This window comes from Helianthus annuus, chromosome 3, assembly GCF_002127325.2.
Source record: "Helianthus annuus cultivar XRQ/B chromosome 3, HanXRQr2.0-SUNRISE, whole genome shotgun sequence".
NCBI lineage: Eukaryota > Viridiplantae > Streptophyta > Magnoliopsida > Asterales > Asteraceae > Helianthus > Helianthus annuus.
Window position 1 is genome coordinate 79,452,200 of NC_035435.2, and position 18,761 is coordinate 79,470,960.

At 41.3% G+C, this 18,761-nt stretch overlaps 1 protein-coding gene across 1 annotated transcript; it reads left to right on the forward strand.

Moving 5' to 3' along the window:
- The first annotated feature begins 1,398 nt into the window (after positions 1–1,398).
- Positions 1,399–15,539, forward strand: LOC118490427. Its single transcript, XM_035988065.1, has 2 exons — positions 1,399–2,217; positions 15,369–15,539. The coding sequence occupies exons 1-2, from the start codon at positions 1,399–1,401 to the stop codon at positions 15,537–15,539; spliced, it is 990 nt and encodes a 329-aa protein (XP_035843958.1).
- Positions 15,540–18,761: the final 3,222 nt, after the last annotated feature.

An 18,761-nucleotide genomic window follows, 5' to 3' on the forward strand; every position in this document is an offset into this window, starting at 1 on the left:
AGCACAACCTTTTATCTGCAGGTCAAAAGGCTCCAACCCCCAAAAGGGCAAAACCCCCACTACAAGCATGTTCACTAGTCAAAAAGCTTCCTCTTTGAGCGATGGCTTTCCTTATAAATGTGACACTTCATTAAGTGTGAAAAAGATTCCGGGAGCAGCTCTAATTCCTGAAATCTCTGGTCATTGTTCTCGAGTACTTGTTTTGTGCAAGTCATTTCCTTTCACATTCAACACACACATATTCCCTTTGCTCCTGCTTCCGAAGCTGAACATACTTCAGTAGAGGATCTCGAGCAAACAATAGAATCAAACTAGTGAACCTCTCTCCATGTCTTGCAAACATGGGGGGACCCCACGACCTGCGTTAGGCACAGTTGAACCCTTCAACCCTTTTGCCAAACCAGCCCAGCTACTATCATTGGTCTATTATTTGTTGCATCAACAAGTTGGCGCCCACCGTGGGGCTACGCCACTAACTTTCTTCAAAAGACCTAGTAGTGTAGCTCCATCCTCTTGTAATTGCCATGTTGGAAAGTGAATATCCGGGAGAAGTGAATCAGGTTCCAAATACCTCTACCCCAAGTACTAGCCAAGCTCACGTGGCTATACCCACGTCTTTCTCGACACCGGGGAGCACTCTCGAGTTTCTCACTTTCAACACTCCAACTCCATCCAGATCAGGGTCCCTTCCCCTAATGTCGGTGTCTCTAGCACCCCATCACATGTTGAACTTACCCCTGAGGGGGTCGCCAACAATTTCCTTGAGTTGAGGTCTCTCCTCAACCAATATGTGAGTAGGGAGAGAGACAAGGGAGTGAGGATTCGTTTAGACTATGACGAGCCAGAGCCAACACTATCTCCTGGACCCCCCATCCCTCCTTTTGCAAACTCACAACCTTTTGTGTCTAGGGATGAGGCTAGTCCCAGTAATCCTCCTCCAAACCCTAACCCGTATTTGTCCGCAAGGCCAAATCCTACAACATTTCCTCTCTTTTCGTCCCAACCAATTAGAAACGGTGCTCCTTTGGGTCACGAGCTGACCCTCGACCAGCTCCTACAGTCCCCAGTGACAAGTCTTCCACCCTCAACAACAACTACATGGGAACAAGCTTTGTCCGTACTCCTTTTGGCATGAAGTGCCGTTATGAGCACTCCTACGGGAGTTAGTTGCCCAGTGGCACTCGGAGGCCTTCAAGGCTTCAACCTTATGGCCTAGATGATGGCCAGCTTCCCGTGGCAGCACTTTATTAATCAGGTGTTGGCCACTCAAGGGAACAACAATAACAGCATCAACATGGGTGCAAGGGTTGAAGAAGATTTGGCAAGCCTTACAAGCCGAGTAACCTCTCATGCTTCTCACAGCAAATAGCCGATTATGATTTTCAAACAAAAATTAAAATGTCGTCCCACATCAAGACATATGATGGGACCGAAGGTCCTGAAGACCATCTTCAGATCTTTACTGGTGCTGCTAGAATTGAGAAATGGTCGAATGCTGAATGTTGTCTAATGTTCATGCAAACCCTTGTCGGATCAGCCAGAATATGGTTCAATGATTTTCCTGCTCGAAGCGTTCGAATCTTTGATGATCTCCGCAAGGGGTTCCTGGCCAATTTCTCCCAGCAGAGGCGATACGTTAAAGATGCTACAGTAATCTTTCAGATAAAACAAACGGATGATGAAAGTCTTCGAGAGTTCATTGAAAGGTACAAGAATGAAGGTCTCACATATGTCGGGGCAGACGAAAAAATGAGAGTGGCCGGTTTTATGAACGCCATTACCTCCAAATATCTCACACGAGATTTCAACAAATCCCTGCCCAAGACCTTGGAAGAAGCTCTCAAAAGGGCTGAAGCCCACATCCGGGGAGAGGAAGCTGTGGACATTAAAGAACAAAGAAAGAGGGGATCAAGCTGGCGAGGCAACAGCCTAGCTAGAAAAAGGGGGAACTTTAACTCCTATGACAGACGTCAAAAGGGTTCAGAGCAACGAAGGCCTGAAGGCCGAAACCCTCCAAGCAGGGAAATGATCATAAACTTTACACCCCTTACCATGATCCCTCAAGAGATTCTTGCCACGGAAGAAGTGAAACAAAGCTTTCGGCCTCCTACACCTCTCCCTAAAAGCAGGAAGAACAAGAATTCCACCCAATACTGTGAATTTCACGAAGAAAAAGGGAACCACACCAATGATTGCTTCCAGCTTAAGAAAAGGATTGTAGGATCTGAGTTTCTTTTTGATTGTATTTTGTGTTTGAAGTTAAGATGAAAATGGATGAGTTGTGCAGCGGAATTAAAATGAAAACAAACTTTGCATACAATCAAATGAGAGTAATACTTTAATCAAACATCTTTTACACTATGAACCGAATGATTGAATTTAATTTCAACAACGATTACAAAGATAGATGTATGAATGCAAACTCCCCCTCAGCCCGAGCTCAGTAGTTTGTTCGTGCAAAGAAGACGAATGATGCAAAGAGCTAATAGAACAGTACAAAGTATTGAACTATTTATAGGCACTTGCAAACTACTGAGGATCTTTGCTGACGTCACCATGAAAGTGACATCTAACCTCCTAACAAACTCTAACCTCTGATCTATACAGACACTGCTTGTGTTAACTACTGCTAATACATTCTATTACAAAACAGACTTTAGAACAGCTGCTGCAACCTTCTACTGCTGTGAACCCAGCAGCACTTGTCCGGATCAGCAGTGCTTGACTCAAAGCAGTAGATTGAATCAGCAGGACTTTAGTCTTCCATCAGATCTTTAGTTGAGCAGCAGTTATGAGACAGCAGTTTGGTAAGATCAGCAGATAGGAGGTCATCAGTAGTTGTAATCACTTTCAAGGGGAGAGATTTGTGTATCAGCATCTGCTTATTCATAATCCACTGTTCTGATCCAGTTTTGGCTTTTAATTATCTGTTCCTCTGATAGGGTTCAATCCCAACAATCTCCCCCTGGAACAGATAATGCCAAAACCCTTCATTATTTGTGGATACTTTATTGCCTCATTAACAGCTCCCTTATTTGACCTTTAAATTGTAATTCAAAGTCAAGGGCATCTGTATCTTCATCATCCCTGCTAAGTGGAAGATCAAGGAGATCCTGCAAATCTTCAAGACTCAGGCCAAGAGCTTGTTCCCTTGATATTTTATTCACTACTCCACCAGACCTGAGCAAAGTCAATACGCAGGTCTGTTTATCAGTTGCCCACTTTTGTATTTTTGAGCCTGGTGGGTTTCTTGGGAGATGTTTATTTGCAGAAGTATTTGGTGAGGCTGGCCGGTTCATCACTGGCTAAGCAGTGGTAGCAGAGTTTTCCGGTTCAAGTTCTTCTTTTAACGTTCTTAACAAGCCTTCTTTTAAGACAGCATTTCCAGCAAGAATTTCTTGAACATTTTCAGCTCGAAACTGGCTTTGTGTCCTTCTTTTGTAGATGGCAGTACCAGCTGGAGCAGTGGCTCTCCTGATTTGCAGCTTTGATGGTCCTTTTGAAACCGCTGCTTCAGGGTAGTCAGGTTTTTGAGGAATTTTTGGATCTTTCTTCCTTAATTCCTCCAACCTTTTGTAGGTTGACCTGACCAAATCTTCTTTCCATCTAGCAACTTGTCTTTTGGTACCAAATTCAGCAACAACCAATTCTTCGTTCATTCTTTTTAGTTCCAACTGCTTTTCAGGTACATTCTTTTTGAACTTTGCCCAATCAGGAGGAGTGTGAGTGACTTTCCTTTTTATCATAACTTGAATTCTGGCTGATTCAGCTTCAAGCTCTGGAACAGTCCACTCTTTGTACATGTGTCTCTCTCCTTTGTATTTCTTGTAGAACATAATGCTTTCAATGTAGTCTTTCTTCAGAGTTTCAGCTGCTCTTTCTGAAATTTGTTGACTGACATTTTTAGCAAAACGTTCTAGGGAACTGACTTGTGTGAGCAGATATTGGTAGTATCTTGATACTTCTTTGTCAGATTTCCCTTGTGTGTTTCTTTTCGAGATATCCTCTGCTTGCTTGGCCTTTATCTTCAAATATTCTTCAATGTTTTTGGGCCAGGGATATCCTTTGATTGAAGGCAAACTCCTTTTGGCAGGGTCATCCTCAGTATAGAAGGATTTTATCTCTTCTCTGACAGCTTCTAGTTCAAGAGGGAATTGAACACCGACAGGAGGTAAGGGTTTGTGCATTGGAACTGAAGAAAGTGGAACTGGTTTTGGTATATTGACAAGAGCTAAAGGTTTTGAAGATGTTGGAGATGGTGAAGTGACATCATCTTTGGGAATTAGCCTTCTCCTCTTTATTTGAGGAGGGACTGATGATGTTTTGGATGGAAAGGTGGTTGTAGTGACAGTGGTTTGTGATAGACTAACAGCTGTTGGAACAACTGGTGTTCCAACCACTGTTGTCTTTACAGCAGAAGTTATATCAACTGCTGTCTTCTGTCTTTTGACAGGAGGTGATTGTGATTTTGGTGGTGATGGAGGTAAAACATTGGATGTAGTGTGTGTTGAAGTGGTGTGTGATGAAGTGGGAGCAGATGTTGAAACTACTGAAGTACCAACAGCAGCTGATACACCAGGAGTTACAACATCTGTTTTAGGTGGTGGTTGTTGAGCAGACTTTGAACGTCTGACCGGAATGGATTTGGGTAGCCTTACTTTTCTAGTAGGCTTCTTCTTTTCATCAAAGAGATTTTCATCATCTCTTGACCCTGAAGTACCCTGATCCGGATAATCCACCTTGGCTTTCTTTTTGGCCTCTCTATCCCTTTTTACACATGCAAGTGCTTCTGCAAGTGCATTTGTAGTCACATCAATTTTCTTACTCCCATCTGGCAAAGGAATCTGTTTGGTCATATTTGAATTTTCTGGTGCGAGGTAGAGACCATCTGTTATTCCTTTTCTTCTCCATTCCTGAATTTTCTCCCCCTTTTTGGCATTATCTTCGGGAAGTTGATCAATGAAGAATACTGGTGGAGGAGCAGTGCCAGTGGAGTGCAAGATCTGAGTTTTGAGAGCCTTTAGATCAACCTGAGTGTCTTTGTACCTAGACTCCATAGCATTTCTCAATTGTTGAACATGTTTTTCATGTTGCTGATCTGCTATTTGTGCTTGATGATGGAGAAAAGGTTGAAATAGATTCCAGAGCTCATTTGTAGCAGGTGCTTGTTGTAGAGCAGGTGCTTGAGGTGGAAAAGCAGTGGATTGTAACTTTTGTACTTGTAACAACTGTTGTAGCATTCCTTTGAGTTCTGCAACAGAGTTATCAAGTTTTTCAACACGAGCCGTTAATTTCTGGTATTTTAAATCATCACCCAATTGAATGGGATCATCTGATTTCCCACTAACAGTGGTTTTATCAATGGTAGAAGTAGGGAGTTTACTCCAAACCTTAACCACTGATGCCCCTTTTTCGTGGTACTGGGGTCTTCTTCCTTCAACACTTGACAACCTTTTGATATTGCCAGTAGGATAGATAAATCCACTGGTGGTTGGCAGAGGTGCTATAAAAGGAATTGCCTCCAAGGAAGTCTTATAGATGTAACCACTGTCCAACTGTAAACTTGTAGGTTCAACAGTTGTAGTGGCTGCTTCACTTGGATTACCACAAAGAGTTACTTGTAACTCAATGGGTGTAACCTCCTTAGGTTGTGTTGGTGGGTTAGCAAAGAATGATACAGCAGGCTCAGTCATTTGTTGAGGCATATTCTCATTGATAGGTGATTGAGAAGGACTGTGTAATGCCTGGTTCAAATCAATTGCATCCAACAGTAGTTGTGTTTTTGGTGGAATTGAGGATGTGATGGTGGGTGTAGAAAGCGGATTTGCTCCGGGCATTGAGCCGTGGATGATGGAAACGAGTGTATCCAGAGCATCATAATGTGGTGGCCCTTTGTGTACAACCTGTTCTTTTTGTGAAGAAGCAGAAGGAGTTATGGTTATGGGTTGAGATATTTGTACCATCTGCTGTGAGGAAGAAGCAGCAGTGGTGTCTTGTGACTCTTGTGTTATCACAGGCATTAACTCTGGTATCTCATCCTCCAGAGTTGCCATTTTGATTGGTTTGGGGGGTTTTTGATTTTTCTTTTTGTAAGGCTTTTTGGGTTTTGTAGGTGTGGGTTTCAAAACAGTTGGGCTGCTGCTTTGATCACCTAGAGCAGTAGGCTTAGCAGCAGATACCTGAGGAGCAGTGGTTGCTGCTAAATTGTGCTCAGGTACCCCTGCTTGTGTTTTGCAAGGTGCTAACATTCGTGAAAAAGTTTCAGACGTTAGGCAGTTTATTGCAGTTATTTCACGTTGGTTTATTAACGCTAAATCATCCTTACTGAATTTCTTTTGAAAAGAATAACTTAAAAACCTTGCAAAGAGTAAGAATGATTTGCTTTCAACATTATTACCAAATCTTTAAAGATTTCCCGAGAATAATTATAATTTTCTTCTTGAAGAATTGCATATCCCAGATTTTGAATCTTTATAGGGATCTCATTAAAAGAAGTGGTTTTGTTTGACACACATAGGAGGAGGGTATGAAATAGAAATCTTGATGCAGGAGGAAAATAACCTTTTTCTAAGGTTAGTTTCTTCATCATTGTTGCTTCATACCCTCGTTCAATGAAGTCAATATGCAACTCGTTTTTAGTGAAGGAAGTTTTACCTGCCTGGTCATCGAGTTGAAAGACTTCAGAGATGGATTGTGGTGTAAGGTGGACAGCTTTACCCTTTATGGAAGAGTGGATTTCAGTTGCAAGGTCTCCTTGTTTTTCAAGGGTTGCATTCTTCCAAAATTCCCTTTGGGTCGCCAAGTAGATGGGTGCGTCGGCGGTGAGCAAAGTTTTGTACTTTGATTTTGCCATGATGGTGATAATGGAATCGAAAACATCTGTGGTTCCTGGTTTTGTGAGAAGACCCAGGAGATTGTGAGATTTTTTGAATGGAATTTCAGTGGTAGTTGCCTTTTGAGAGGCTGTTTTCGATGAGTTTGATGAGGGTTTTGCAGAAAGCTTCGATTTTGTCATTTTTGAAACGAAACGATCGAAGAAATTTGTGAGAAATGAGAAGAAAAACTGCTTTGAGAAGAGAATTTTTAAGAATTCAATTCGACAGTAAAACCCTGTTTTGATGGTGAGTGGGGATGTTATAGGAAAGAGAATGAACGCTGACGTGGCAGCCGTTACAAAAGGTCTGACTGCTATGTACTGCCCACGTGACAACCACTGGTGAAAATGAAGGATAGTACTTTTGGTGAAAGCAACTGATGAAAGCAGTGGAGAGGAGGCAGTGGATGATTTTCACTATCAGTGGATAGCATATCAGTGGATAAGACACTGCTTTTGAACAACAGTGGTTATCAAGGAATGAGAAAACAGAGGTTGCCTTTCAGCAGTGGACAGTCTTTTTGAAGTAGAGCAGACTTTTGAACAATCAGTGGTTATGGCAGACTTTAAGGATTCTAATGAAATTTTCATTTTTAAGCTATTTTTAAGGATGGATTTTTGATTTTCTGAAAACATTTTGTTGCTTTTATTCATAGAAAAACAAGATGTTGCTTGTTATTCCATGTTTAGCATCCCAATCCTAGAGACCAACCTTTCAAAGGTGGCTGTATCAAGTGCTTTTGTGAGCACATCTGCCAGCTGGTCTTTAGTTGGAACATGATGCAGAGAAATCAAACCTTTTTCATAGCAATCCCTCACAAAGTGATGTCTGATGTCGATGTGCTTTGTGGTAGAATGGGAAACTGGATTTTTGATGATATTTTCTGCTGCCTGACTGTCCAACATGAGTGGTGTCTTTAAGGCAGTGATACCAAAATCCAATAACTGATTTTGAAGCCACAGGAGTTGGGCTGTACAACTTGCAGCAGCAATGTATTCAGCCTCAGCAGTGGATGTTGAAACTGCTGCTTGCTTTTTGCTTTGCCAGGATACTAAGCAATCACCTAGAAACTGGCACCCTCCTGAAGTGGACTTCCTTGTGGTGTGACATCAAGCAAAGTCACTGTCTGAAAAACCTGAAAGCTTGATATTCCCATTAGCTGGATACCAGATACCAAGTGTGGGAGCACCTTTTATGTATCTGAGAATCCTTTTTACAGCAATGAGATTTGATTTTCTGGGAGCTGATTGACTTCTTGCACAGACACATGTTGCAAACATGATATCTGGTCTAGATGCAGTTAGGTACAATAAAGACCCAATCATGCTTCTATAGAGTGTTTGGTCAATCAGCTCATCCTTTTCATCAGACATGACCAGCTTATTTGTGGCCATGGGTGTGCTGCATGGTTTACAATCATTCATATCAAATTTGGTTAAAAGTTCTTTAGCATATTTGCTTTGATGAATGAAAGTTCCATTTTGCAATTGCTGTACTTGGAGACCAAGAAAGCATTGCAGCTCACCCATTGCACTCATTTCAAACTCAGCTGTCATGAGTTCTCTAAACTCTTCACACATTTTGGTACATGTGCTTCCAAAAATAATGTCATCCACATAAATTTGGACAATCATTAAATCTTTCCCTCTCCATTTAAGAAACAGTGTTTTATCAACGGTACCTCTTTTGAAACCATTTGAGAGAAGAAAGTTGGAAAGAGTTTCATACCAGGCTCTAGGTGCTTGTTTCAGACCATACAAGGCTTTGTTTAGCCTGTAGACATGATCAGGATAAAATGGATCCTCAAAGCCTGGAGGTTGACATACATATACCTCTTCTTGCAATGTACCATAGAGGAAAGCACTTTTGATATCCATCTGAAACACCTTCATGTTGTGGTTGACAGCAAAGGCCAGGAACAGTCTGATAGCTTCCAATCTTGCAACAGGGGCGAATGTTTCATCATAATCAATCCCCTCTTCCTGTCTGTAACCTTGAACCACAAGCCTGGCTTTGTTCTTGACAACAATGCCCCTTTTATCTGTTTTGTTCTTGAAGACTCACTTTGTGCCAATGGGACTAACCTCTTTTGGCAGTGGTACAAGCTCCCATACTTGTTGTCTCTTAAACTGTTGGAGCTCCTCTTGCATGGCTTCTACCCAGCTGTTGTCTTTTAGTGCCTCTTGGTACTTGACTGGCTGATGGAGTGATAGAAAACCAACAAAAAGACAAATGTTTTGGGTTTGGCTTCTTGTGAGCACCCCTTCATTGATGTTGCCAATGATTTGATCAGGTGGATAAGATCTCAAGAAGATTAAATCTCCTTGGTATGGTATGATGGCATTTGTTGGTGAAGGCTGCAAATGTGTATCATCTGAGCTAACCACTGCTGGTGACTTTGATGACCCAGCAGTGGCTTCAAAAGGTGGTGGAATGGGTGGTAATGGAGTGGACCACTGCTGACTTTTATCCACTGTTTGAGGACTTTTGTCAGCAGTGTTTGAGGATGTGGAAGCAGTGGGAAATGGGCTACTTTGGTCAACAACTGTTGATGTAGCAGTGGTTGAGCTTTCACAGATGCTTTGAACAACTGATGCTTTCCCTTTTATGGCAGACCTTTGAGGGATGATGACTTCATACCCATAGTCTGGTGTTGTATCCTCTGATGGACCTGCACTGTTAGTCTTGACAGCAGTATTTTCAAAAGTGAATTTTTCAAGATCAAACAGTTCAGCAGGATTTGCTGGGATTTTCATTGATGAAAGTTCATTGAACTTTACATCCAAAGTCTCCTCCACTACCTTGGTCCGTGTATTGAACACTTTGTAGGCCTTGGCAGTGGTTGAGTATCCCAGAAAATAACCACAATCTATTTTGGCTGCAAATTTTGAAATGGAATCTTTTAAGTTCAAAATAAAGCATGGGCAGCCAAACACTTTGAAGTATGAGATCAGTGGTTTGATTTTATACAGAATTTCATAGGCAGTCTTTTTGTGCCTGGGGTTTATTAAAACTCTGTTCTGGACATAGCAAGCAGTGTTTACTGCCTCTGCCCAGAAAGTTAATGGCAAACCTGAATCTGCAAGCATGGTTCTGGCAGCCTCAATCAAAGTTCTGTTCTTTCTTTCAACAACCCCATTTTGCTCTGGTGTTTTAGGGATGCTGTACTGCCTTACAATCCCTTTCTTCACACAGAAGGCATCCAACTCCCTATTTTTAAATTCTGTGCCATTGTCACTCCTAAAGCTTTTCACTGGAAGGTCAAATTGCTTTTCAACCTGTGTCACAAAGTCTTGCAAAATGCCTGCAGTTTCATCTTTAGAGTGCAAAAGAAAGTCCATGTAAACCTAGAAAAGTCATCAACTATTACCAAACAATATCTTTTCTTTTTAAGGCTCATGACTTGAACTGGGCCAAACAAATCCATGTGTAGCATTTGCAAACACTGGGTTGTTTTGGACTCTTCAATGGACTTGTGGGAACTTTTATGCTGTTTTCCTTTTAAACAGGAAATGCAATGTTCAGGACATGAAAACAATTTTTGTGGTAGGCCTCTCACCAAACCATTTTTTGAAATTTCTGTTATTGTCTTAAGATTTGTGTGCCCCAGTCTTTTGTGCCAAAATTCTGCCTCTTTGTTAGAGGCAGCTGAGAACAGACAGGCATCAGCTCTGGGACACTCTTTTGACATGTCAACAACATAAACATTGCCACTTCTTTGAGCAACAAGTTTAGTTTGACCATTTTTGATTATTGCTTCAATCTTTTTGACCATTTCTGGTCCAACAATCCTACAACAATCTTTTGTGAAGAATGACCTAAACCCTTTGTCACTAATTTGGGATACACTCAGAAGGTTGAATTTTAGATTGTCTATTAGATTGACATTTTCAAATTTTACATTGCCAGATTGCACTGTTCCAAACCCCAAAACCTTTCCTTTACTATTATTACCAAAGGATATATCACCCCACCATGGATTTTAAAGTCTTTGAGGAGGGCTTTACATCCTGTCATGTGCCTGGAGCCTCCACTATCTACATACCAAAGACTATCAAAGCATGCAGAAGCTCCCTGCACATGAAGTAAAAGGATTAGTTCATTAAGGACTCCAAAGCCAACAGGGCTTTGGATGGAGTCTCAACAGTGTCTGACATGGATACAGTGTGATGAACAGTGGTTAAGTCAGGGGTTTGGACAGTTTTAGTACTGTTCCTTTTTAACCACTGTTGAGGGTCTTGCCCAATCACCTGCTGGTAACCGAAAGGATGCCTATTCACTCTGGGTTTAGAGGGCTTTTTGTAGACCTCATAAACGTGTGGAATCCTTTGGTAAGACTGTTTTTCTTTGCCTTTTCTGAACTGATTGGCAGGGGGTGCATCAGTAACCTGAACATCTCTTTTAACTGATGTTTGGTTCAGCTGTTTTGTGACAGCTGTTTGAACTGGCACAAACAGTGGTTGTTTCTTTGTGAATTTGACAGATGGTGATGCTGATGGACTCAAGGATGTTTTAGCAAGGTACTCATTCTTTTTGATGTCAAAGTTTTTGAGATACACACATGCTTGAGTTTTGTGGTTTGTTTTACCACAAACAATGCAGCTTTCAGCTGACACTATGACACTTGTTTTGTTTATATCATAAGCTTTTAAGTGGAAACAATCTTTTGTTAGATGGTTCCTTTTCTCACAAAATTCACAAAACAAGTTATCAATTTTTTCTTTCTTCTTCCTCTTTTCAGACTCCTTTGCAGCAGAGGTTTTAACCACTGCTGGGATGTCCTTAAGAGGAATGACTTTAGCTTTTGGAGCTTTAACACCATCAGTTGATGTAAAGTCCATTGGCTTGAAATTTTCAAGAATATCACACTCATCAGACCATTTTGGTTTAAATTGATGATTTTCAATCTCCTCAAAAGCAGAGGGGCCCATTGGTCTGTCAAGTGTGATTTTGTTACCAAGTTTGTCAGTGATTTTCACTTCTTGGCCATTCTTGTTTGTGGGGATGTACTCAGTGGTTACATCAGTGGTTGAAACAGATTTTCCAAAAGCAGTGTTTTCATCATCATGTTTTCTATAACCAACCCCAAATTTCACATTGCTTTTTATCTGTTTCTCAAGCATAACCTCATACCCTTTGCATGATTCCACCCATTTCTCACATGTGATCTGGGTGGACTCTAACTCCTTTTTGCAAACTTGGTATTTTTCTACCATAGTTTGGAGTTGGGTTTTGGTTATGCTTTGCTCTTCTTTCGTGCTGCTAATCTCTTTCTCTTTTTCAGCCAATTTGTTAAAGATCTTTCAAATTTGACTTCATCAGTTAAGATTTTGTTCCTAAGGTTTTCATTCACCTCTTTGATGTTAGCAAAAGCAATTATGCAATTGTCAGAACATAGTTTTTCTAGAACTTGAGGTGATACCTTGGCAGCAGCCATCATTGCACAATCACACTGAGTATTCTCTTCATCACCAGCTCTCTCTTCTTCTTCACCTGCCTTTTCTTCTTTCTTATCTTCTTCAGACCATAGATCTGTCAGTGGTTCAATCAGGGTACCTGAACTTTCTTCCAACAGTACTTCATCAGCCACAGCAGTAACCACTGCTTCAATCACCTCATCCACTGTTTCATAGACCAGCTGTTTCTCTTCAGATTCAACACCCTCCTGTATTGACTCTAATGCCATCAAACAAAATTCATCATCAGAAGAAACATTAGAAGCATAGAGTGCAAAGTTTTCATCACTGAGGTCTTCAGGCATACTGCTCCAGTCAACAAACTCTTGAGTAAAGAAACTTTGTTGATCTGGTTGTGTTGCTACTGGAGCAGTGGTTTGTGGTGCAGGTTGCACTTGTGCCTGAGGAGCAGGGGTTTGAACATATTGAATCTGTGGAGCAGCTGTTTGGACATAATGCACTGGCACAGGAGCAACAACATAGTGAGCAGTGTTCAGATTTTGAGGTCTAGGATTTGAACTAGGGTGAGTAATTATGGGACCAGTTGTTTGACTCCTACACTCTCTAGCAAAATGTCCTAACCTGTTACACTTATAGCACTTGATTTTCGATTTATCCAACCCAACCCTTAGATTCCCATGCAACCCTGGGAATTTTCGCCCTGTTCTTTTATAAAACTTGCTAGTTCTAACACTTAGCAAGGCCAGTTGATGCAAGATGTCCATTTCCTCTAGATCAGTGGGGTCAAAATGCTGTAAATCATTTAGTTCAAAGCTTAAATTGTCTGACTTCTGGTTTTCATTTGCAGTGAATGCATATCCTGTAGAGTGAGGATCAGGGTTGTTAAAATTTGCACCAGCAGTTATGTCAATGAAGTGATCATAACCCTGATCCTTACCACTACCACCAGATTCTTCTTGACCCAGAAGAGCAGTGTTACCGAATGAATAATCATCAACGGTTTTCCCTGACTCTTGTAACTTCCATTTCTGGTTCAATTCCCTTTCGTAGGTCAGGAGTCGACCATGGAGTTGGGTCAAGGTCAGATCCTTGAACTCAGGTGAGTTTCGAGTGACAAACGCTATTGTGTCCCATTTATCTGGCAGTGACCTGAGGAACCTGCTGTTTTGAGTTGAGTTTGTAAAAGTGGTTTTAACAAGCCTCAGTTCACTGATGAGACAACTGAACCGCTCAAATTGTTGCGTTAGTGATTCACCTTTAACATGACAAAATGTTTCATACTGTTGGTTCAGGATTTCCCTATTGTTTTCTATGACCTCTTCGGTACCTCCAAACTGTTCCTTAAGTGCGTCCCACAACTCTTTGGCATTGTCACAATGTAACAATCCAGCATATATTTCTTTGGGCAGCGCTGATGCTATGATACTAAATGCTTTAGCATCTAGTTCAAACTTTTGATAATCCGTTTCAGTATAATTTTCAACAGGTTTAGGAACTTGTTTTTTAGCATCTTCAGCGCTTGGCACTGTAGGAACATGAGGACCAAAGATAACAGACTTCCAACAACCTGTGCTTTGTTGAGCGAGGATGTGACCCATCCTCCTCTGCCAGATGTTGTACTCATTTCTTTTTAGCATAGGTGGTTTAAAGAGAGAACCAATGTTGTTTTTATCGTCCTGAGATTGTGACGTCATTCTTGTTGTTTTACAGGTACTGAGAAATCAACTTTAGTGGTGATTAATCCTTACTCTGTTTTTCAACGACGAACAAACGATCAGTATCAAATGTTTTGAGCTGAACTATTTACGTCAAATGATTGTTAAATCAAATTTGACTGTCCAAGCTCTGATACCAATTGTAGGATCTGAGTTTCTTTTTGATTGTATTTTGTGTTTGAAGTTAAGATGAAAATGGATGAGTTGTGCAGCGGAATTAAAATGAAAACAAACTTTGCATACAATCAAATGAGAGTAATACTTTAATCAAACATCTTTTACACTATGAACCGAATGATTGAATTTAATTTCAACAACGATTACAAAGATAGATGTATGAATGCAAACTCCCCCTCAGCCCGAGCTCAGTAGTTTGTTCGTGCAAAGAAGACGAATGATGCAAAGAGCTAATAGAACAGTACAAAGTACTGAACTATTTATAGGCACTTGCAAACTACTGAGCATCTTTGCTGACGTCACCATGAAAGTGACATCTAACCTCCTAACAAACTCTAACCTCTGATCTATACAGACACTGCTTGTGTTAACTACTGCTAATACATTCTATTACAAAACAGACTTTAGAACAGCTGCTGCAACCTTCTACTGCTGTGAACCCAGCAGCACTTGTCTGGATCAGCAGTGCTTAACTCAAGGCAGTAGATTGAATCAGCAGGACTTTAGTCTTCCATCAGATCTTTAGTTGAGCAGCAGTTATGAGACAACAGTTTGGTAAGATCAGCAGATAGGAGGTCATCAGTAGTTGTAATCACTTTCAAGGGGAGAGATTTGTGTATCAGCATCTGCTTATTCATAATCCACTGTTCTGATCCAGTTTTGGCTTTTATTTATCTGTTCCTCTGATGGGGTTCAATCCCAACAAGGATCGAAGAAGCCGTTAAGTGCGGGGAACTTGCTCACTTGGTGAAGGGAGTAAGGGACAAAATGGCCGAAGGAAAGGGCAAGGAAGTCAACATGGTGGATTTTGATGGAAAGGTTCCGCACAAAAGGCAATGGTTGGAAGCTTGGGAGCTTCAGTGTGTTTGCTTCCCTCTAACGGAGAAAGACCCTCTTTCAAACCCTCTTGTGGTTGAGGCTACTGTGGGAACGCTACGAACAAACAGGGCATAAATAGACACTGGTGCTGCCACTGAAATCATGTTCGAGAAGTTCTTCAACCGTTTGAGCAATGAAGAACGTTCAAGGCTTCAACCCTCAGGAACCTCCATAAAAGGTATTGCTAACATACCTCTTAAGCCTTTAGGGTAACTGACCCTTAATGTCTGTTTCAGCGAAGGCCAGAAGGAGAGAGTCCAACCTCTCACTTTTGTGGTCATCAATATACCTTCGAACTATGGTAGTGTGCATTCTACATGGCTGTGTCTGTTTGCCGTGGCACTGTCAAATTTCCTACCGAGAGGGGAATCGCAACACTTCAACCTACTCAAGAGGCCTACATGGTTGAAGGGGAAAGTTCCAAAATTGAAGAAGATAAGCAAAGGCTAATTATTAACCCCAGATATCCTGAGTAGAGGATAAGGGTCAATCCAAGCCTTTCTCAAGAAACTCTCTCATATCTTGAAAAGTTGTTGACACATTATAGTGATGTCTTTGCTTGGTGTCCGGAAGATATGACGGGCATCCCTCGAAGCATTGCTGAATATGAGTTGAAAATACCACCCGATGTCAAGCCTGTTGTCCAAAAGAAGCGAAGTTTAGCACCCAAAAGAAGCTTAGCTGCATGCCAAGAGGTTGAAAAGCTTGTGTCAGCTGGCATTCTCCGAGAAGTCAAGTATCAATCCTGGGTTGCAAACCCGGTCATGGTTCGAAAGCCGGACAACTCTTGGAGAATGTGCATAGACGTTAAGGACCTTAACAAGGCTTGTCCCAAAGATTGTTACCCGTTGCTGGAAATTTATCTCAAGGTTGACTCCCTCACTGGTTACCCGTTCAAGTGTTTTCTTGATGCTTACAAGGGTTACCACCAAATCCTCATGAAGGAAGAAGATGAAGAGAAGACCGCCTTTCACACGGACAAAGGGATATTTTGTTAACAAAAGATGCCTTTTGGCCTCAAAAACGCTGGAGCAACCTACCAACGCCTAGTTGACAAGGCCTTTGCAAGTCAAATTGGTAGAAACATGGAGGCATATGTCGACGACTTGGTGATCAAAAGCAAAACGGAATATCAAATGCTCGATGACATCCAAGAAACCTTCAAGAACCTAAGGAAGGTCAACATGAAACTCAACCCCGAGAAATGCTCATTTGGGTTTGAGGAAGGAAAGTTACTGGGGCATATTGTGGGAAAACAAAGCATAAAGGCTAATCCAAACAAGGTGAAGGCTGTTCTTGATACCAAACCACCACGAAGCAAAAAGGATGTGGAAAGCTTAAACGGGAAGCTTGCAGCCTTGAAGCATTTTACCTCAAAATTGGCTGAAAGGTCTTTACCTTTTTTCAAAACGCTCAAGGGATGCTCCAACAAAAAGGACTTCAAATGGACTGAGGAGGCTGAAGAAGCCTTCAACCAGATGAAGCAACACGTAGCTTCCCTACCTGACATTGCAGCCCCAGAAACGGGAGAATTGATCTCAATATACCTTTCAGTTGCTGAATAAGCAATAAGTGCGGTCCTCACCATCGAACGAGACAAAGTTCAGGTACCCGTTTATTTCTTCAGCAAAACTCTAAAATTGGCTGAAATCAAATATCCTCCCTTGGAAAAACTTGCTTTAGCCCTAGTCCAAACGGCTAGAAGGCTTCGAAGGTATTTCCAAGCACACCCTATACAAGTGGTCACCGACCAACCTATTAAGAGTGTGCTTGAAAAACCGGAAAACTCGGGACGATTAGCTAAGTGGGCAGTGGAACTAGGTGAACATAACATCACCTACGTCCCAAGAAAAGTAATCAAAGTCCAAGTATTGGCAGATTTCATTGTGGAAGTCCCAAAATAGACAATCACCGAAGTAAACACATCTACCACTGAACCCTCAGACCTTCAAGCCTGGAAGCTTTTTACCGATGGGGTTTCAAGCGTTGAAGGGTCAGGGGCCGGGCTCATTCTGATCAACCCAGAAGGGTTAGAATTCATGTATGCTCTTCGATTTGATTTTCAGACCACCAACAACGAAGCTGAATACGAAGCGTTGATAGCCGGCTTAAGGCTGGCTAAAGAAATGAAGGTTCGAAAGCTTGAAGTGTTCACAGACTCGTTGCTGGTGTCAAGCCAAGTGAATGACAGCTACATCGCAAAGGAGCCAAACATGAAGAGGTACAAAGAAAAATCCAAAGAATTGATGAACACCTTCCAAACATGTACCATTAAGCAAATTCCCAGGTCTCAAAACAAGAAAGCGGATGCCTTGAGTAAACTTGCATCTCTCACTTTTGCCCACCTTACCAAAAAGGTATTGGTAGAAGTGTTAAAAGCTCCGTCAATTGATGAGTTGGAAGTTCAAGACGTAATCACCGAAGAAGATCCCAATTGGATGACTCCAATCAAGAAATTCCTCAAAAATGGTGAATTGCCTGCTGATTAAATAGAAGCTGAAAGGGTTAAAATCAAGGCAAAGCAGTATGTGTTACAAGGAGAAATCCTCTACAAGAAGGGTTACCTTGCACCCTTGCTAAGATGTGTTGGTCCCGAGCAAAGCCAGTATTTGGTCAAAGAGGTTCACGAAGGTATATGCGGAGCTCATTTTGGATCTAGATCGGTGGTTGCTAAACTAATGAACCTTGGGTACCTCAATGCACCGAGACACCACTGAGCAACTAAGGAAGTGTGATGCCTGCCAAATTCTTGCACCAGTCCCGAAAAGTCCCAAGCATGATCTTGTCCCGATAACCTCAGCATGGCCATTTTATAAATGGGGGATGGACATCGTTGGTCCATTCCCACCAGCCAAAGGTGGAGTAAAGTTCTTGTTGGTAGCCATAGACTACTTCACCAAATGGCCTGATATCACAACCCCCGATCCCTATCCCGGGAGCGGGCGGCCGTGATCCAGTTTCGGTGGTATCCTATTATTGTCTAATTTGGCAGCGGAATTTTTCATCAGGACCGTAGTTAGGAAATATTTTATCAGAGTAAAATACCACATTTCCATATCATTAAACACATGGGTAAAACCCAAGTTTTCAGTACACACATTTTTATAGGGATACACCCTATTTTATTGAATAAAAACATCTATTTTATTCTTAGGTAACTTTATTGCCACTTTTCTAAGCCTTCAGTGATGTCCAGCTGGCTTCTATTTGGCTTTCACATTTTGTTACCTGAAACGCGTTTTAAAAACATTTTGTCAGTGGGAAATACTGGTGAGTGAATCCCAGTTTAATCAAGTTTAATAAAAACCATTATACAGTATTGAGGGCGGTCTCGCAATTACATTTGTTTCCAAGTTATAACAATTAACATCCATGGTACTGTCATACTCAACTTGTGGAAATGTTACTCCTTGACCAGGTGGTAATAAATTTTGTATACAAAACCCCAACATACTCATGATAATTGTATTCTTACAAATACTCAATAACTGCTTAATATATAATTAATCATGTGAGATTTTGTTAAAACAGTTAACAAAAGGTTTACAAAAAGTGGATCAACTCACAAAAAGGTTTACACAAAAAGAGGATTAGTCACATTGCTGTCTTAGATTATCCGTAAGGGTTTCCTGATGCCAATCTATAATTTACACAAATGCACGCGTGTTAGTATAATAACCCAATTTATAATTAGTAAT

Bases quoted from the DNA above. Each gene is read 5' to 3' on its own strand.
- LOC118490427 (XM_035988065.1), top strand. From the start codon at position 1,399: ATGTCGTCCCACATCAAGACATATGATGGGACCGAAGGTCCTGAAGAC. The intron at 2,218-15,368 runs GTAGGATCTGAG...GAACTATGGTAG, and splicing joins TCCAGCTTAAGAAAAGGATT to TGTGCATTCTACATGGCTGT.